The sequence below is a fragment of the Acartia tonsa genome, chromosome 11, assembly GCF_053477335.1.
Source record: "Acartia tonsa isolate MP-2025a chromosome 11, ASM5347733v1, whole genome shotgun sequence".
NCBI classification, from domain to species: Eukaryota; Metazoa; Arthropoda; class Copepoda; order Calanoida; family Acartiidae; genus Acartia; species Acartia tonsa.
The window spans coordinates 5,192,622-5,214,836 of NC_137270.1; the positions used below are offsets into that span (position 1 = coordinate 5,192,622).

The 22,215-nt window shown below is 38.5% G+C and overlaps 1 protein-coding gene across 1 annotated transcript in view; it reads right to left on the reverse strand.

The window, feature by feature from the left end:
- Positions 1 to 22,215, reverse strand: part of LOC145331469 (pickpocket protein 28-like) — a 60,329-nt gene that overhangs the window by 30,712 nt on the left and 7,402 nt on the right. Inside the window, exons 6-11 of the mRNA XM_080176149.1 lie at positions 21,732 to 21,826; positions 19,375 to 19,441; positions 18,295 to 18,356; positions 17,246 to 17,329; positions 12,138 to 12,206; positions 3,607 to 3,734 (exon numbers count right to left, since the gene is read on the reverse strand). Coding sequence (XP_080032275.1) covers positions 3,607 to 3,734; positions 12,138 to 12,206; positions 17,246 to 17,329; positions 18,295 to 18,356; positions 19,375 to 19,441; positions 21,732 to 21,826 — 505 coding nt within the window. The remainder of the gene's footprint in view (positions 1 to 3,606; positions 3,735 to 12,137; positions 12,207 to 17,245; positions 17,330 to 18,294; positions 18,357 to 19,374; positions 19,442 to 21,731; positions 21,827 to 22,215) is intronic.

Here is a 22,215-nt window from a genome sequence, read left to right on the forward strand (position 1 = left end):
TTGGACAAAATTGTTATTTGTTTGATATATTTTTCATTTCCTTATATGCAATGTACAATTATTTTCCTTTTTTGGTAGCAAAGCTACTCTATTATATACAAATGTCAACATTCCCTACAAAAATAAATCTATAAATGTATACCTTCTTGCCCTATTGCTGAATGACCCAAGTTCTAGCAGACAAAAGTAAACTTTATCAATTAAGATGTTAGAAGGTCACAGCTGCTTTTTAAAAAACAAGGATGACAACATCCATATAAGCGAAGCACTGAAACGGTAGGACAAACGGACACTAACACTTGTATAGTGTCAGAACTGAATAATCAGAATATAAATGTATAAATGTCGAAGCAAAATTGTAAGTTGATACAGAATAATGTTTATGGACACACTTACATTTTGAGGACTTGATTATAGAGTTGCTTCGCTTATAATATTGTACTTTGTTGTCCCAGGAATCAGTATACCAAAAATCAGATCAATCGGATTATTAGATCACATAAAAATTTGTTGTTAAAAAAGTAAAAAAATCAACATGTTTAAAATGGACGTACGGACATTCTGGTAATGATTATAGAGTTGCTACGCTTTCTAAATCGTACCTAACTACTACAGGAATCACCATACAAAGTTTGAAATCAATAGGACAATTCTAACATGCCTTAATTAGCGAAAAAAGCTATCCGTTACGGACGGACGGACGGACGGACTGACCCTAATTATAGAAAAGCTTCGCTTTTAAAAAGAAAAGTTAAAAAAATTATAAATCAAGCAGAGAATAACATAAAGAGAACACGGCTGGTATCCTTATACTAAAGTAACAGGATGTTTGTGTGTCTGTGTGTCTGTACCGAAGGATCTCGCTAACCGCTGAACCGATCGGGTTTTCCTTAACAGGGTACCTTCTCATAGTTCCCGGGAAGGCTTTTAACTATTTTGTGGGAGGGTACCACCACCCTCTCAAGAGAAATCACAATAAATCGAAATTTGTTTTCTCTTGAATAGAGACTCCTACGCAAGGTATATCGTATTATTTTTTTTAAAACACAAAAATTAATCAAAAATAAATTGATGTATGATCCCAAAATTACTCTATAGAGATTAAAACTAGTAGTTGAAATGTTTGGAGCTCAATTAATCAATTAACCAACCAATTACAATTTGATAAAACTACCCAAAGTTTTAAAATTTGGGTACTAGTGTAATGAACAGTCCAACGTACACAACACGTCTGATATATAATGCCTCTAAAACTACTTTAAGATTATTTGCATGACCTTCGCATTAAATCAACGCTGTCATCCTTGTTTGTATATACTATATACAATCACATTCATAGTAATACTTTAAGTATAGAAGCGGGACACTAAAAGAGATTTATTTTTATTTGGGTATAAGAAATATTATCTTTATACAGCTGTTATGTGGGTAAATATATATCCTACTAGTGCCTACGCCCCTAGAGGCCTCTAATAACAAAAGAAAAATGGGGGGGGGAGGGGGGGGGGGAAAGAATTAGGATAGGAGTTTAATTCAAATAGTTATAAACCTTCCATAACATATAGAAGCTTTACTGTAAAGGAGAACCATATCACTTCAGCGGTTAGCGAGATCCCCTGCTACACAAGTAAACATCCTATTACTTTAATATTCATTACTACAAAGTACATATTGCCTTTTTATGTGTTAAATAAGAAACATTAGTCATAGTTAAATGCTAAAATTTAAATACCTCACCACCTTTCCCTTTTTATTATGCAAAATCACCCCCCCCGCACTTATTCCTTACCTCCACTGTAGGAAAAAAATCATCTTTTGTTTTTAATAAACAGTATAAAATTTATGCTCATTAAAGCATCATGTCTTTTTATTTATAACCAACTGAAGATTGTTTATAACATGAAACACTGTGGATTGGACTTATCAAATAAAAATATTATGTTTAATTAAACTGTGTTGATCACTCTATGGTATGGTATTACTTTAATAAGGAAAATATAAGGGGGGGGGGGGAAGTAACACACTAACTATTATGGTCATTGTGTTCATAATGGTTCTTTACAGGTATTAACATTTAATCGCCTAGATACCCTCAAATATTTCGATTGTTTCTTATTTTCAAATTAAAATACAACTAAAATAACCCAATGAACTTGCTTATGCAAAATATTAAAGATATAATTATGAAATTAAAATGTATGTATTTGATAAACTTGTAATATCTGTAGTCAAATTCAACTTCCTATGGGGGAAGCAAAATTGTAAAGCTGCGCTTCCTAGAAATGGCAACATAAATATTTTACTAACATGGTTGACAAAGATTTTAAGTTTGAATCACCACCACTAAGCCTCATTGTCTTTTCTTATATTTCTTTTCTAAAATTAATTTACAGAAAGGATTGTTTTTTTAAACTAAAATTAGAAATAGTACATATTACGTCCCAAATTTTTTTTTACTTTTTCTTTTAAAATCTAAAACAAGAAATTGGGTTATCAAATTCGACTCCCCCCTCCTCAAGTGCCCCTAGAGACCTATAGGGAGCGTAGCCGCTAGTGTATTATAAAGAAACCAATTATTAAAATCCTCGTATTTCCACCCCAAAAAAAATGCGAGACTATGCAACAACTGTTTCTTAGAATTTAAAATCCATTTCTGATGTTTTTTATTCTGCTGAATGTTAACAGTTTCTAAGAATATTGCATAAACATTATTTCAATGATAGGAACAAATATTCCAGTATTGCTTCTCATCTCATTTATATCCGCTGGAATAGAACCGGTTCTCAACCACAATAAAAAATCATGAATAGCATTGTATAACTGTCAATTTTCCAAGAACATTGAAATAAAAATTATAAAATTAATAACAATTTTGATAGGACGGGCCTTCGGCCCCTAGGTTCTAACAAAACTGGTTATATTCTTATTTTTTCATTTAATACCCTCGAAAACCTGTCTATAACACGAAGCGATACATACATAGTATAAAAATTGACCCATGCCTCTTTTGTCTTTAAATCTTTAAATAACAAAAGGTTTTGATCCTTTAACGCCTGTGTACTAAATTTAGCTTTTATGTAAGAGTATAAGATGTTAAAATGTTTTAACGATCAAAGATTCAGTTATAAATATAGCATAAAACAATGTTTTCATTTCCCATAAAGTGTCTAGAGACCACAGAACCCCCCCTCTTATTAAAAAAATAAATTTGAAAAAATATAATCATATAGGCCTTTTTGCAGTGGTTAGGCATAAAATAAAAAAAAAAACTTACTTCCATCTTATTTTAATTTTTAAAAGTTATAATCTCTATCCTTTCCTTATATTTGAACTATTTGATCTTCAAAATATTTTGCTTAATATATAAAATGTACATTCTATCTATAAATTTCTATCAATTAGGATTATAGAATTACAAGGATGGTAAAATCAACAAGTAGCGAAGATCATGAATACTTTAATTACTATTTAACTTCAAGAAGAGTCATATATACCTGAAATTTAACTGTGGAGTATACCAACAACAGATACCATAATCTATATAATATACCTGAAATTTAGCTGTGGAGTATACCAACAACAGATACCATAATCTATATAATATACCTGAAATTTAGCTGTGGAGTATACCAACAACAGATACCATAATCTGTACCAAAATCTCGTTTATTCTCTCCATGTGTCCATGTCGTAGAACTGTTCCACTTAGAGTAGATAAACATATCGTCACAGGACTGAAAAAGATTGTAATGTTTAAAGCAGCTTTATATAGTGCCTATAAAAATGGCGTCTTACAATTATACACATGACCAATGATATTTCAGTATAAATTTTACCATTGGCCAATCAAAATTAAATGGCTTATCATTGGTCGTTTGTACTGTATGACGTCATTTTTTTTATTGTATTATCTGTAGAGGCATTAGAGGCTTGTAGGGGCGTAGCCGCTAGTGCATAATATTCACCCAATGTGTAATCAAAATCAAATCATACAAACAACATTATTCTTTTTTCTTACACAATATTCAGGAATAAACGAATATGTAATTATCAACAAAAAAAATATTCTGACATGCCTGGTTGAAAAATACAGATTTTATGTTTAAAGGAAGACAATATGACGTCATTTTCATTGGCACTATAAAGGGCTTCTCAAAAAAACCAGGAAATGATCTTACTATACTACTGATACTATGATACTATTATAAAAACTCTTTTTCCCTAAAATCAAGTAATCTATCCCTTCTACCTTGGCAACAATATATCGTACCATGGTCACTCAAGGCTAATAATATTGTGGTATTCGGCAACCGTGAGCCATGCCTATGGCACCCCTGATCTGGGGTTCGGTGGAGGGTCAATGGCCCTCCCCCGAGTCCTGGGGAAGGGGTCTAGTGACCCCCTCCCTACGCTTAGAATTAATGATTGAATCTGTCATGTTTATTATGGTTAACTGTATTCTTAATTCTCCCCCACCCTTTTCAGGGATGGGGGATCATTATTGCCCAAACTGACCATTGTATATGTATTATTTATGCTTTGATGTTATGATTATTTATTCCTATCCATGTAATTATTGTTTGTTGTATATAGCTTCAGTATCTTTTAAACCTTCAATAAAGTGACAACTGAAAATAGATGTTGATCATTATCTAGTGAAAGCTAGAGAAGCGTAGCTTCTCTATAGTAAGGTGTCCACGTCTGTCACACTGCCGTAATCTAATTGAACTCCGGTGTCTGCCATTTATCCTCGGCGGATACCACAACTTTGGTGACAGCTGTGTGAGATTACGGCGAACCACAAGTGTAGAGCAGACGCGCATCTGAGGCTAAGGTACTCCCAGCAGTGAATCTGGCAAAACTGACGCAAGCAACCTGAATTACCCACCCTGGACAGCAAAGTTTAACTCTGCATCCGGCAGTTGTGGAAGCGAGACAGCGAAATTTGACGAATAACCGCGAGCAGCGCTGATATCTAACGGAGAATTGAGCGCCAAAAGGGCTGAAACAGGCCTGCGGACCGGCTGAAACAAGCCAAATAAGTGTAAACGGCTGGAAATAGGCCAACTTTACTGCAAGAAATAGCAGGATCCGAACCAGTGGCGCTAGCAGGACGGGACATTCCCTGCCGCCATCAGCCGGATTTGGATCAGCGGCGCTAGCAGGACGGGACATTCCCTGCCGCCGATAGGCTGAAACATGCCACATAGCTGCAAGCTGCGAGCTAACATACGAGTGTAGTGCACCAGAACAGAGAAAAACTACGTCAACTCCGAGTATCCTGAGAAGCTACAACGCAGCCACCCATCTAGAAAACAGATATTATATCACATTTGCAGGGATTACCACCCTAGTGTGATGGCCAAACAATAGATTTATGAGCAAAGCTTGGCAAACAAATTGTTGTGTTGTGATAAATCTAAGAATAGAACAGGCTTGGATTATTGTGTATTGTGATAACAGCTAAAAATAGAACAGAGTTGGTAAACAAATCTGTTATGCAATTGTGATAAGGACAAAAATAGAAGCTAGATGTAATATAATAAAGACCCTGATATACAATCAAAACAATCTCAAGCCCACAGCACAACAACAATACACCCCTTATTCCAAGGGAAAGGGAGGGGCCCCTCTCCATTGAAGGCAAATACAATCAGGGTGATATAATAGATAAGCCTAGGATTAAGAAGAAAAGGCCCTATTACACCAGCACACAGTTACCCCCCTCCCTCACAGGGGGAACGGACGGAGTTACCCCCGTCCCCTCACGCGCTTCCCCCTTCCTACCCACACTAGACTAAGTCCATCTGTAGTGTGGGGCTAGCGATCGGACACACAGAGCGCCATTCACGGGTAGCGCAACAGAGTGCGGAAAATATCATAAATCCAACGGACGAAGCGGACCAATGAGAGAGCGAGTTGAGGGGTGAGAGCGCGTTTTCCCCGTGTGCGCGGATTTGACGGCGCGGACGCGCGTTACAAGGACAGGAGATTCCACGCACACACACACACACACACACACTCACACCGGAGCGGAGCTACTCCATAGCATTTAACAGGGGTATTTTTAGCAAATAAAGAATTGCAAGTTTCTTTCCTTCTAGCTCTAGTGTGATAAAGGAAAACCCAATCAGTTCCTGACAGCAGTTCAGACCCTCAACATCTATCTACCTCTACCAGCCTACCCTACAACCTCAACACCTAACTAGTGATAAGTACAGCTAAGTTATATCTTTGCAACTAAACTCCCAACCTAGTGATACAAACAGTGTTGGCTGTTAGGCTAGGAAGCCTCAAGTGACAAACCATTCATTTTAGTACTGTATAACTTTGTGCCCGCCGTTTCACCGTTGACCCAATGGACCAGCATCAAGCCCCAGGAGGTGACCAAGCCCCAGGATGGCTCCAGGATGACCCTCAGCCGGCCCCAGCCGAGTACCGCAAGCTGATGCTGAGCAATCTGCCGGAGTTTAGAGGGCCGCCCAAGCAATCCTGGTCGGCACATATCCGCAGACTTGAGATGTCATGGGCGGCTTACCGCGTGCCACCTCATGATTCCCTCAACCGCCGCAACGCCCTACTACTGTCACTGGTAGGGCAAGCAGCGGAAATGGCGTCCCATCTGTTTGGCGAGGCAGGCCAAGCCTTGACCTACGAACAGGTCAAGACCGAGTGTGAATTGCTATTTCGCCCTGCTTTTGAATCCCAAACGCTTAAACAAGCGTTTAGGGATTACAAGCAACACTCGACAGAACCTATACAAGCGTACATATCAACTAAGTGCGCCTTGTATAGGGACGCCTACAACCATGAGGATCTTGAGTTGTTGGTGGACGAATTAAATCGTGGAATTCGTAACGCCAATGTAAAACGCCTCATGATGAACCATGAAATTACGAGTGTACCTGAGTACACTCGTAAGGCCATGTTCACCGTGACCATGGTTACTAAGCAGCTGAAGGAAGGTGTGTGCTTAGTGGACTCGACCGACGGGCTGACTGGATCTGCCTGCATCCAGTTGCCCCAATATGACGAGTCGGAGCCAATGGAGATTGGCTCCTTGGCTCCGGGTCTCCACCAGATGGGGAAGGTCGCTCCAGATGACAAGGTTCCAGGCCGCTGCTACCGCTGCCAGGGGAGAGGCCACCGAGCTCGAGACTGCCCAACGCCTGTGGAAGTTAGCCTAGAGGAGAGACGCACCCAGCCACGCCGTGACCGTTCTGCCAAGTGTGAGCGTTGCCACTATGACGGTCACACGGCGGCCGATTGTAGAGCTGACTGGGCCCAGGTAGCCAGCCGCAGGCGCACCGCCGACAAGGGTGCCCCTCCAGGGAAGCCCAGCAGAGTGGCCCACATGGAAGGGAGCGCGCCCCCAGCACCACCACAGCAAGCAGCCGCCCCCAGAGCTGCGGACCGAGCCGATGGGATGCCGCAGTTTGGGACTGTCCCAGCTAGGATCAACGTACTGGGCGGCGCGGCTGAACCCAACCGGGTTGGCCTAGGCTTCAGTCTTAACCATCTGGGGCCAGAGCTGATACAGCCCAACAACATAGCCGAGCCAGAGGTGCTGAGGCCCCAGCCCTTTAGCCTCAACATGATGGAACCTGCCCGACTGAGCCTACCCAGCAAGAGTGGAGGGGCGCTGCCCAGCGTCTCTGAGACGGTGTATGGGGAGGTCCTGGCAGCCGCCGAACGGGAGAGGCAGGAGGTGCTAGCCAGCACCTCTGCATCGATGTATGGGACGCCACCCGGCGTCGCCACCTGGGATGATGGGGGGGTGCTATCCAGCGCCTCCCACCTGGTGCCTGGGGCGACAACCGTCGCCGCCACCGAGATACCTGGATCCTGGAACGAGCCAGCCTCCAACCTGATGTCTGGGGCGACAACCGTCGCCGCCACCGAGAGACCTGAGTCCTGGAACGAGCCAGCGGTCCCAGAGGAAGGGGTGACACCCGTCACCCCCAGTCAGCCAGCGCCACCAGCCTGCAGGGAGAGCCCAGCTACATGCCATCCAGAGCCCCCTGCCAGCCAAGGGAACCCAGCTGCTCAACATCAGGATAAGTTGAATTTGTTAAATGTGTTGTATCCAAGATATTGTAAAAACCCAGCCTTGCCTGTGCCCCCTGCACCAGAGGCTGGGGAGATTGAAATTTGGGAAAATAAGGACTTGCCTGTGCCCCATGCACCTGAGTTCCTAGGGCAGGGGAGGGAAGTGAGTAAGGGCGAGCCTGTGCCACATGCACTTCAGCCCCATGCCACTGGGCATGCTTTGGACAAGGGAAGGGAGCACTTAGGGCTAGGGGAGCCGACACCCAGGCAAGTGCCAGTCGCTTGCCAGTCTGTCATTGGGGAGGGTATCGGGGTGCCCCGGCCGCATACAGATAACGCTCAATGGAAACTTGTATCTAGCCAGGAGCAGCCCAGCCGTGTCCAGTCCCAAGAAGCAGCCGTGACCAGAGCTGAAGATCCCCAGCCGCGTGTACGAGGAAGATGGCTGCCTGGAAGCCTCTCCCATTGGTGGATGGTCCTGTGGGGCCTCCTGCTGGCAGCCGTGTGGCCTACAACCAGCTACGTCCTGGTGGGGTGGGACTGTGCCAACCCCACCCATGTCACGTCTTACAATAAAGAAAAGATGTGTAACACGGAGCCCCTACACCAAGAGGTGCCCCTTGGCCATGAAGTACACGTCCTGCAGCAAGTCAAGGTGAGGGAAACCACTGGGTACAGTTGTCAGCTCACCGTGTCCCAGTGGACATTCAGGTGTGGAGTATGGGGTCACCTCAAGGTGACCTCGGTCCCCACCCTCATGAGGCCAACCAAGATAGACCCAGAAGCGTGCCGAGACCTGGCCAGGAACCGAGTCTACACGTTGCCAGGCAAGACCCAGCCACTGACGTTCCAGCTGAACCATCCCCTGTTCTTCACCATCGACATGGTGGGCGCCCTCGTCAACAGCCCCGAGGGGGTGGGTTGTGAGGGGGAGGACGTCCACTTTGAGGGCCAGCTATACCGCAACGAATTAGTGCTCCAGGAGCGACGGCTGCTGGTCAAGGAGGAGACCTATGTGGTGGAGGATGGACGGGTGGAGTCCCAGTCTGACCACCTGACCCTAGAGTGTCCCCATTCTGAGCTGTCCTGCATCACTGGGGAAGCAACCTACGTGTGGGACCACCTGGGAAGAGATTGCCCCTTGAGGCTGATCCGCAGCCTCCAGCCCAGCCTGGTGATGGATGCATATCTGGTTGACCATCAGGCCCAGTTTTTCATCAACATGACCAACCCCACCTCGATTGTGAACTGCGACTTCGAGGCCCATGCCACAAACCATCCAGCGTTGTTCGTGGCAGCTGACCCAGCCGCGGCTGCGCTGCCCAGAGTGTCGGCCAGGGATGTTGACGTTCCCCTTCAAGCACAGATACATGCAGGTTATATTGGGTTTACCCTGGAAACGCGCATGAAAAGCACCGCAGCAGAAGAAGTAGCGGCCAACTGCTGGAAGCTCCAGCAACTAGACCCGGCCCACCCGGTGCGTGTCCAGGGGAGCACGTTCTCGGTACTGAGGGGAGACATCCTGCTGCAGCTGACCTGCCAACGTCACAAGTACGTTGTCCGCGAACACAAGGAGTGTTGGGACAAAGTGCCAGTAGAGCCCACAGGTTTTGTAGACGCTGTGACACGGGTATACAGTGAACACGCCACCAAGATTCCCTGCTCCTCCACCTACCCCCTGACTGTGCACGCGGAGGAAGGCTGGATAGAGTTAACCCCCGCTCCCAAGAAGAGGCCACCCCCGCTGGATCCGCCTACACAGTTGTTGACAGAACCCTTAGATGACTTCAGTTCAGGTGGCTTGTATTCGCAGGCTGAGTTGAACGACTGGCAACAACTGCTGGCGTTCCCAGCATACAAGAGTGCCATGCTGACCGGCCTATCCTATGGCTCCTGCGTTCAGCAAGGCAGCTGTTCGGCCACAGGAGACCATGGGATAGTGTCCTACAACATTGACCGACTGGCGGAGGAAGGAGAGGCAGCCCTGGATGTCTGGGCTGGATTTAGACAAGCCATCCACGAGTGGGGAGATGGCGCAGCCATACTGTGTTTACTGTTGTTGATCCTCAAACTGCTGGGGGACCTAACCATCATTTCCCTGGCAGCAGCACAAGGAGGAGTCCGAGCAGCCCTGAATGCGATATCACAAGTGTTCCTGTACCATCCAGCTTTATATAGGAAAGCGCTGGCTAGAGCCAGGCTCAACCATGCCAAGTCCCGGGACTTCTCAGTGGACTGGGATGCCATTCCCATCGGCAGGGAAGCAGCCGAGGAAATGGTGTCTATGAAATCAACTGACAGCGGGCATGACCGCCCAGGTAGGCCAGGACCGCCCTCTGGCAGACCCCGCGGCCCCTCAGGAGGACAGGCCGCTGCTCAGACGATCAACCTGGCAGCCAGTGCCCCAGCCGCTGCCAACAACAACCAGCAGGCCCCACTGCTGACTGTTCCAGCAACCACTGTGCCACCAGCAAACCTGATACCTGCCGGCGCTGACCAACGTGTCCAACCCAAGCCAGCCTCTGCCTTCTATCCCACATTGGGAGCCCATCAACCCTAAGAAGATACTCACCACTAGGATTCCATTGAATCATTATCGTTTGTATACATTTTAGCCCTAAGGAGCGGACCGAAGGCCTCAACCACTGTCGGAAGTCTGGTAGGGAAACCACCTCCCAGCCTTCCGAGGGGAGAGTTGTGGTATTCGGCAACCGTGAGCCATGCCTATGGCACCCCTGATCTGGGGTTCGGTGGAGGGTCAATGGCCCTCCCCCGAGTCCTGGGGAAGGGGTCTAGTGACCCCCTCCCTACGCTTAGAATTAATGATTGAATCTGTCATGTTTATTATGGTTAACTGTATTCTTAATTCTCCCCCACCCTTTTCAGGGATGGGGGATCATTATTGCCCAAACTGACCATTGTATATGTATTATTTATGCTTTGATGTTATGATTATTTATTCCTATCCATGTAATTATTGTTTGTTGTATATAGCTTCAGTATCTTTTAAACCTTCAATAAAGTGACAACTGAAAATAGATGTTGATCATTATCTAGTGAAAGCTAGAGAAGCGTAGCTTCTCTATAGTAAGGTGTCCACGTCTGTCACACTGCCGTAATCTAATTGAACTCCGGTGTCTGCCATTTATCCTCGGCGGATACCACAATATAATTCAGAATTATCAGGGATTAAAAGGGATCAGACAATGGCCGATAAATTAATATACAATACAGTCCCAACGAAGATACACATTCTGTACATTATATTTAGTAGTTGAAAAGTGTGAACACTCAACTAAATGAACCAGCTAATCAAAATTCAATTAAAGTCCCCAAAGTTGTTCAGCTAACGAATAAAAAAATAATAAGACTTTTAGGACTAGTGTAATAAACAGTCCAATGTCCCCTCTCTCCATGAGAATTATAATAAAAAAGTACACATCATTCTAAGGATATATAGAAAAAAAGGTTATTGACAATATTGTTTACTTTTTTACTTTTTTTTCTGCATTGCATTAGAAAGTAAGGATACAATTTTTTTCCTTTCTTGTGATAACACTGCGGTGCCATTTTTCTTTTTGTGGCCACATTGAAATGTATGACCTATAATAACTCAGGAAAATTTAACCTCCCTCTAATTTCAATAAATTTCAAGATAAGGGAAGGCAGGTGGGTCAGGTGTTTGACTAAGAATTTTGAGAAAAAAACTGTCTTTAGCTGTTAGCGAATGAAATTTATATTTCCTATTATCATGCGACTTTAGCGGCTGATTTTTCAATCTTATCTGACGCTTATATTAGCGGCTATGTCTGCCGTCAATATCTGATTAAAGGCAAGCTAGAAATAATATATACCAGGACTCGGCAGCCGCGCGTTAGCCGCGTGTAAGCCTCAATGAAATCGTCATATTATAACTGTTCCTGTAACAGACTATCTATCAGACAAAAAATAGAAAAACAGACAAAAAATGTATGCTTACAAGTGGGTTTAAATTTGAGGCTTATACGCGGCTGTGGCGCGGCTGCCGAGCCATGTTATATATACAAATATTTAAAAATTTCTATTAAAATGCGCCAAAAACCGGTTACCTGGTGAGATTGCCAAATAATGGATTTATTGACAGAAATATTTCTAGATATCAGATAACTCTTCAATACCTAAAATTAAATTAAATTTTAAGATATCTATAATACAAAGTAGAACGATGTCTGTCTGTCTGTCCGTCTGATGCTTAATATCTCGGTAACCACTGAACTGAATGGGCTCTACTCTTTAGGGAATATACCTACTGGTCCTGTGGTGGTTTTAAGCTATTTTGTTGGGGGTGGGACACCCTCAACCCCCCCCCAAAAAAGAAAAATTCCTCCCCCCAATTTTTTTTTCTTTTCCAAAGAAAAAACAAGTAAGGGGGATGGGAAAACCCCAACCACACCTTGGAGCGAGTATACAAATATACGAGCATAAAGCTTGCAAATTTAATATTGACCAACAAATTATTGGGTGTAATATCATTATGGGGTAAAAAAGAGAAAGAAGGCCTTCCAAATTTCAATTTTAAGGGGGGTTTCATACCTCTTCCCCCCCCCCCATCTTAATTCTCTCCATTGATCCAAATCCTATTAGGGGCCAATAATTCGACGGATATTTGAAATTATAGAGTTACTTCAATACTAAAAAACTCTATAATAGCTCTCCGTGCTGCCAAGGAAAACAACATTTTTCATTATAGACATTAGGATATATAAGTTGGAAGGAATTTTAATGTTAGATGGAGATTTGAAATCTGCATCAAATTTTAAGGATTTTTTTTAATACAATTTAAGTTCATAAATTTTGACCAATAGGATAGGTGGATTGGAAAAAAACCTGCGCTCTATTTGGTTGAATGATGTGCGACACTTAGGATTCTCCAATCAGAGCGAAGATAATTTTCAATCCACCAATCACAGATGTCAAAATTAATTATCTTAAATTGTATTTCCGCTTTCAGATAAAAAATTATACAAAAAATGAATTTTATAAAAAATCCTTAAAATTTGATGCAGATTTCAAATCTCCCTCTAACATTAAAATTCTTTCCAACTTATATATCTTAATAGACATAGATACAGACTAATCAATCTATTTAATATACGTTTCAATATTCCAGACTCGAACCCGCAGCCAACAAACACAAACAGCTGACGTCATAAGTAACAAAAATACAAATAATCTAAAATACTGTAATATATCTATGTGTCTTATAAATTACAATGAAATTTTTTTTCTTTTCTATATTATCTTAACATTTTTGCAATTTAAAAAAACGTAACTTTTGGCCTCATCATTATAATAATATAAGAGGATCTCTATGTATCTGCGTGTATCTGTTTGTCTGTTTGTCCCGAAGGATCTCGCTAACAACCGAACCAATATGGCCCTCCTTTACAGGGTAGCTTCTCATATGTCCTGGGAAGGTTCATAACAATTTTGGTGGAGGGTACAACCAACCTCCCAAGAGAAATCGCCCCTAGAAAAGAGTGACCTCACAAAAAAAAATAATTTTAAACATTCAAGTCCATTAAAATGCATAGCAAAAGAATTAAAAGAATAACATTACAAAAAAAAATGAATTGAATTCATTGTTGTTGTACATTGATGAAACTTTTTGGTGGATAAAATGTTCAGATCAAAGTCTTTAAAAGTTTTAATTAGAAAAGAAGAGTTTTACTTCTTAACCTTTTTATTAAAGTTGAGGAGAAATAAAATTAAACATATTTTCAACATTTGTATTTTTTAGCTATAGTCCACAAAGTTCTTAAAAATGCGAATAAGAAAACATTATTATAAAACTTTGGGAACAGCTGAAATAAATACCCTCCCTCCTTGTTTTTTTTAGTTTTTGATATAACAGTGCAAGGAATAAATTGTATGTAAAACACATAATATGAATATATATTAGAAAACCACTAATGCTATAACAAAAAAGAATAACAAATCACTATTCCCTATCTAAGTACTTTATGTGTATTGCATTTTTTTTTCTTTCTTTATTTTTCCTTACCAAAATCAATATACTATTTTCTAAACTAGCGGATTCGCCCCTAGCCTCTATGGGCTTTGCCCTAAGAGGAATTTAAAAAAAAACTTCCCCATAAGAAAAAAAATTGTGAAAAAATAGATACCCACGCAACCCCCAAGAAAATAGCCTAATACCACCACAGGACCAGTAGGTATATTCCCTAAAGAGTAGAATCCGATCGGTTCAGTGGTTAACGAGATCTTAAGGGACAGACGGACAGACAGACAGACAGACATCGTTCTACTTTGTATTATAGATAATTACCATAAAAAGTCATAGAAAATAAATGCAAAAATATCTCTGGAGGCTATGGAAAAGGCACTGTTTTTGAAAGCGAAGCTTTTCTATAATTAGGGTCGGTCCGTCCGTAAAACCGTCGGTCCTAACGTCTGTAACGGATAGCTTTTTACGTTAATTTAGGCTCGTTATAATTATCCTTTGATTTCAAACTTTTCATGGTAATTCCTGTAGTAGTTAGGTACGATTAAGAAAGCATAGCAGCTCTATAATTGTAACCAGAATGTCCGTACGTCCATTTTAAACATGTTGATTTTTAACTTTTTTAACAACTTATTTTTATGTGATAAAATAATCCGCTTGATTTAATCTTTTAACAACAAAGTACAATGTTATAAGCGAAGCATCTCTATAATCAAGTACAAAATATGTATGTATGTCCTTAAACAATATTCTGTATTTAAGCAGTTTTTCAACAAATTTACTTATAATATTGCTTCAACTGTTATACATTTATATTCTAATTTTCAGTTTTGACAATCTACAAGTGTTAATATTCGTTTGTCCTACCGTTTCAGGGCTTCGCTTTTAGGAATGTTGTCATCCTTGTCTAGCAAAAAGTTGAATAATGTTTAAAAAGTTAATATTTGTTGTTGTTAAATATGCAAACTAATTGTTTTCTTTCAGGTTCAAAACTAACAGGAAGGGAGAGATAAATACAAGTTAAATAAATCTTTACCCGAATATTTACCAGCTTACATTGTAAGAATTTTATATAAAAAAGAAAATATGTAAGCTTAATTTAAGATCCATATACCTAATATTCCTGAAAAGTTACACAACAAAAGTTCATCCTCTAACTATACAGTATTGCTTTTATTTTTGATCATACTTTAATTTATTTCAAATTTGATTTACCATTTTTCTCTGTAAGAAAAAAGCGATGCTTGCAAGGCTATTTAATTCGCTATAATATAAAGATAATTTTTTCTATAATCGCAAAATTTGGGATCTGAAATTTGCGTCACCCTTCCAACATGACCGAGTAGGACCGAGAGAAAAGACTATATTTGGTCCATTATCCTTTATATCAGGGGGGGGGGGGGGTACATATTTGGTCGGGTAACCCTATTATAGAATTTCCAAAGTTTTTTATTTCCCGAATTTAATATAAGTCTCTACTTTATCCTTTGTTATTTTTTCTCCGCTAAATTGAATCCTGATACAAATTTCCTTTCACGTTAAAAAATTAAGGTTGGTAGATTAATCTTTCAAATTACTTGCAAGATTTCTCTAAATTGTTCTTAATCGTAATTTTGCCTGTCTGTCTTCAGTGTTCAATTTTAATTATCAAACAGGAAAGTATTTTAAAAAAAAATATTATCTTTATAATAAAGTAAGAGGATGTTTCTTTGTCTGAACCGAAGGTTTTCGCTAACTGCTAAACCGATCGGGTTCTCCTTAACATGATAGCTTTTCATAGGTCTGGGAAGGTTTGTAACTATTTTGGGGGAGGGTACCACCACCCTCCCTAGAAAATTACAAAAAATCAAAAGATTTTTTACTATACTCGATTTTGCGTAGAGAGTTCAACGCAACATAGACATATTTGAAAGAAAAAAAAAACATTTAAAGTGCCACTAGAGGTCTCTAGGGGCGTAGCTTCTAGTATGACATATTAACCTCAATGACTATTATTTTCAAATATTCTTAATTGGTGTTTTCAATTATATTACTTTATCTGTCAATTGTCAGACACATCTGGGATCTAAAGGGATAAGACAATAGCCGATAAATTGATGTTCAATTAATTTCCCAATGATGATACACAAAATTTCCCCTTTTGTGGATTACAATTATTGGTTGAAGCGTTTTGACACTAAACTAAATGAAACAACTAATCAAAATTCAATAAAAGGCCTCAAGGTAGTTAAAGCCAACTTATAAAAAATGTTATTATAAGACTTTGGGGACAAGTGTAATAAACAGCCAAATGTCCCCTCCCTCCCTGAAGAAACACCGTAAGAAAATTTAAGTTTTATTATACGACATTTTGATGGATTTTATTGCATTTTTATAAACAAAACTTTCTTAGTGCATAGTTTTTCTACATATGAGGTAAGTTTATTCACTCGCAGGGTTGAAATGGAACGGATAGGCATTATGATAAATTTATTATCTTAGAATCGCCCTATTGATTTTAAACCTTGCATCGGGTTTCTTGCACTTTTAGCAAAAGATTTAAAGACTTAATAGTTAATCAAAATAGCTAATAATTGTTTGATTTGTTAAGCTTCGCTTTTATATGTAGATGTTTTTTAGTATTAATAGACAAGAAAAAGTTTAAGCAATATAAAATTAAATTTCTTTTAACATGTCTAAGATATTTCAGCATTCTAGACAGAATTTGATTTAAAAAAAACAATAGAAAAATTCTTTTATGTATGCATATCAGAGCATAATTGATCTTTTCGATTTAATTTGTATACATTCTTAAATCCTTAATTACCAAATAAAAAATGACCAATATTCTAAAGGGACAGACAAACAGACATATAATAATAGTGCCCTCCCCCCCTATTAATTTAAAGATCTCCAAAACAATTACTATTTCTGTTTGGAAATAATGATTAACAAACACTCTTTTCAAGGCCTAAAAATTCTCAGCCATGAAAATATTATTAGTTATTTATCGCATCGTATTTTAGACAGCTTTCCTCGGATAGTAAAATAAAAAAATATATTTGTTAGGTCTAACAAAACTGGTATTAATTCTATGATTTTTGTTTAATTTTTCGTCTGTAATTTGATGCTATACATGATTTTTCAATGTAAATGAAAACTGGTTTTAATCCAGCGGATATTCATCGGTTTCGAGCTAAGCTGTAAAAATGTTACCTCATAAAATTCTTTTCTTTTAAGATCATGCTGTTCGTCATTTTCCGTACCAAGACCAGTATAATTAGATGAGTCGGAATTATCCTGTAAATTTAATTAAATTTGTAATTAGCATTAAAAAGGATGAAATAGTACTATTAAAATGTACTATTAATATATCATTACAGTTTTATTTCGAAAGGTTAACATTGTATTTAATACCAGCGTCCACGCCCCCTAAAAGCCTCTAGGGGCACTTTTAGTGGAAGGAGTTAGTGGACCCCATCGTTTTTAACTATAGGTTTAAGACAATAAAAAAATTCTATTGTTGATATCTCTTGGGAGCGCTAGATCTTTCGGCACAGACAGACACACAAACAAACATCCTGTTAATTTTATTTAAGGAATAGTATTTTACTTCATCCTATTTCATAATTTAGTAAGATTTTTGTCTGTTTCAAAGAATCTAACTAACCGCTGCACGTTTATGGTTCTCATTTACAGAGAAGCTTCTTATAGGTCCAGTGAAGGTTTTTTAACTATATCTGAGGAGGATATATCCACCCTCCCAATAAAAAATACCACCCGGCTAAAAAGATTTTTTTTTAAAGAGCCCCTAGAGTCTTCCAAGGGCGTATCCGCTAGTCCAATTATATAAAGTAGTAAGCTTTTTTGTCTGTGGCGCGAAGGATCTCACTAACCGATATGGTTTTTCTTTACAGTGAAGATTCTTATAGGTTAAGGGGAGATTTAAAACTAATTTAGTATCTCCACTCTTCCAAGAAAAAATCCCTCGAAGGAAAACAGATCCCCCCCCCCAAAAAAAAAAAAATAATAATACTGTTTGTTGCCCGATAATGTAGTTTCTATTGCTGCGTTACTTATGGACATACGTTGTTATTGTTCTTAGTAGTCAATACAAAAGCTTTTTTTATTAAAATTAATTATTGACATAACATTTGTACTCTAACTTCGCATCGATCTTTATAGCTATGATAAAAATAAAATCATTAATATTCAGGAGAATCATAAATTATTTTCTATTGCCCTATTACTGTATAAAAACGTACCTTCGTTCCCTTGATGAAATCTTCATACATGATTCGAACCAGGGTTTCGTTCTCAAAAAATCCTAGAATAGGAAATAAGCAACGTCAGCAAGGAGTTTCTATGACGCAACAAAAATAATTATAGCAATCTGTAAAAAATTTTGGTCAGATGGATATAAGGGTTTAATCAATTAAAAATGTGTTTGAAAACAGATTTATTTATTTGTTTGGAAAAAACCTTACTAAAAAAAGCAAAAATAAAATTTTTAATTAGACAAAATCGTAATTTTTCAAATTATTACAGAATTTTTTTTTTTACAGAAACACCATTTAAAATTTCCCAAAATTAAAATGCATATTTCACCAGAATTAGGTTGGAGCTAATCTTAGTACCTTAAACATTCAGTAAAGATGAGGGGACCTTTGACTGTAAATTACATAGGTATCCAAAGTTTTAAAACCGCATAATGGTTGGTGTCCAAACATTTTAACAATTTTAATGTAAAGAAGGGGTAATTTTGTTCATCATTAGTGGGGATGTATCAAAGTCCACAGAATTTTAATAAGGGAATAAAACTGTTGATATCTATAATACAAAGTAGAATGATGTCTGTCAGTCTGTCCGTCCCTTAAGATCTCGGTAACCACTGAACCAATCGGATTCTACTCTTCAGGGAATATACCTACTGGTTCTGTGGTAGTTTTAGGATTTTTTCTTGAGGTGGGACACCCCCTACCCCCCCAAAAACAAAAAATCCCCCATTTTTTTTTGCTGAAGATTTCTTTTGTCCATTTTTTTCTTGCTGAAGATTTTCTTGGTCCTTTTTCGAATTTCGCCAGAAAAATTTTTTGATCACCTCTTGGGGCAAAGCCCCTAGAGGCTAGGGGCGAAGCCGCTAGTACATTTTAAAGAAATAAACCGGAGAGAACGTATCTGAAGAAAACCTATCATGCCTTAAACTTTTCCATCCGTTAAAATATAGTTAGTTCTTGTTATAGATACTCATTGGACATTGGTTTTGGGGGATCCTGGCCGTTTAGGTTCAACTGCAACTGAGTAAATCATAGAGTAGCTTAGCACCTGCTATAAAAATAATTCACCTAATTCGTTGAAGAAAGATTTTCTTATCTGGTTGATATTACACACAACAACGCTTGGAAATAAAACCTAAAAATTAAAAATATGTTAATTGTTTTAAATTAATCCGATTAAAAAAAATATTGAACCAAAAGTTTTTAAACCCCATTTCCAGTATGGCTTAAAATCCAATTAATTTGAAAAAAAAATCACGATTCGAATCAATTTATAGATGACTTTCCAAAGAAATAAAAAATAAATATCAAATGGTCCCCGGAGCCAATAAACACAAATAATTCCTTTCATTTTTTACTTTATGAGCGAGTATATATCTCCAAATTTGACGAAATAAATCAGGGATCGGAAGCCTCACGTAAGCCGCGCATAAGCCTCAAATTTAAACCTGCTTGTGAGCAGAAAAAAAAATTTCAGAAAGAAGGATTGTTTGCTAAAGAGCCGTTTAATACATCCAACTGAATTTTATTGTGATAAAATCACGATTTCACTGAGGCTTACACGCGGCTTACGTGAGGCTTCCGATCCCTGAAATAAATAGTCTTTTTATATAAATTTTACTTGAAATTAATTAATGCTTAAAACGTAATAGTTATGTTTATTAAAGTTAAATGGAAACCTTGAATCAGATTCTAACTAGAATAAGTTAATAATTTATGTTAATTAAACATAAATTATTAACTTATTATCATAAATTTTAATGAATATTAAAATTATTTTTAACCCTGTTATGGATTATTAGATCATTTATGATAATATAAGATTAATTATGTTCAAAACAGTTCTAAAACAATCCAGACGGAAGCTCTTTTTAGTGCCTATAAAAAATGATGTCATACAATACAAATGACAAATGATAGGCCAATACTCAGACTAAATTACTAATGGCAGGCAAGTATACATTTTAATTGACCAATAGTTAGCCAGTATGACGTAATTTTTCATAGGAACCTTTCTATTTGATTAAATTAATTTTTTGATTTTTATTTTATTTTGGAAAAAAACCTATTATTTACCTAATTTATTAAGAAATAAAAATATGTTTTGATTAGCATATCTTTATAGAAAATATTTTGATTGAATAATTAATTTCTTTTCAATAATTTATAATTTATTTCATAGTAAACATAAAAAACATGATAATCATATCTAAGAATCATAATCCAGGTTTAGTAGCGAAGTTACTCTATAATTCGAAATGTCCGTCCGTCCGTCTGTCCTTCTGTTAAAGTTTAAATTGGGGAAACGTAATTTTCTCGGCTCCTCTTTAGGATAGACGCCTGAAATTTTCGGAGGTTGAATAACTTAACATTCTATACACTCTCACCAAGTTTCATTAAGAGTTGTCAATTAATGGGGGTGCTAGGTCTATTCCTAGATTTTTGAGTTTTCATGTTTTTTAACTCCTATTTAAAATAGACGGCTTCAGTTTTAATTCAGTTCAAATTCTGCATACTTCTAAAGAGTTTCATCGAGATTTGCTTATAATTGGAATGCTAGTTCGATTCCTAGTTTTCATAATTTTCCCAACTCCTTTCAAAATAGTCTGCTGAAATTTCAAAGTTTCATTAAGACTTACTTAATGGTTGGGGTGCTGGATCGATTCTTAGATTTTAACGTTATACATTTCTAGAGGTTTCGAGATTTATTTTAGTTTAATATTTCTTATGACATTGCTCTATAGTTCATATTTTTCGGATGTCTTCGCTACTTATGGATGTTGTCATCCTTGTTAATAATCTTAATCTATCTATTTTCCACCTATCACTATGCCTAAGAATCTATTTATTCATTTAACTAATCATCTATCTATTAATAAAAATGTTTATTATAAGAATTTAATAAGTGTTGAATGATATAGTTGAACTCACAAAGTCACTTAAAGCAATTTAGGTTTTAAAAGACCATTTAGGCGTTGAAAATGGCCTGAGATAATGGCACCATGGAGTCTAGAGTAGTTTGTTACCTGAGATAATGGCACCATGGAGTCTAGAGTAGTTTGTTACCTGAGATAATGGCACCATGGAGTCTAGAGTAGTTTGTTACCTGAGATAATGGCACCATGGAGTCTAGAGTAGTTTGTTACCTGAGATAATAGCACCATGGAGCCTAGAGTAGTTTGTTACCTGAGATAATGGCACCATGGAGTCTAGAGTAGTTTGTTACCTGAGATAATGGCACCATGGAGTCTAGAGTAGTTTGTTACCTGAGATAATGGCACCATGGAGTCTAGAGTAGTTTGTTACCTGAGATAATGGCACCATGGAGTCTAGAGTAGTTTGTTACCTAAGATAATGGCAACATGGAGTCTAGAGTATTTGTTACCTGAGATAATGGCACCATGGAGTCTAGAGTAGTTTGTTACCTGAGATAATGGCACCATGGAGTCTAGAGTAGTTTGAACAGTTGACTTTAAGAATTCACTTGTGTTGTCATGCAGGAAAAATCCACCAGATACAACTATAAACAATATAAACCATTAAGTATCCTAAATTTATATAAAATTAAAGGATGTTTGTTTGCCTTTGTTTGCATCGAAGGATCTTGCTCGACCGAAATGGTTCTCCTTCACAGTGAGACTTTCATAGGTCCAGGTAAGGTTAATAACTATTTTCGGGGAGGGTAACCTCCATCAGAAGAAAAATCAACCCTTGAAAGAAAGAACCCACAATCTTTTTTACTTTTCTTAACTAAAATATAAAGTGGATGATCCACCCCTACTTACTTAAATGGTTCTAGAGGCCTCTAGCGGATTAGCCGCTAATATATTTACATTGGAGTAACCACCTAACAATAGTAAACTTAGTGGACTTAAGCCACATAAAACTCATTTATTAAACGCATTACAG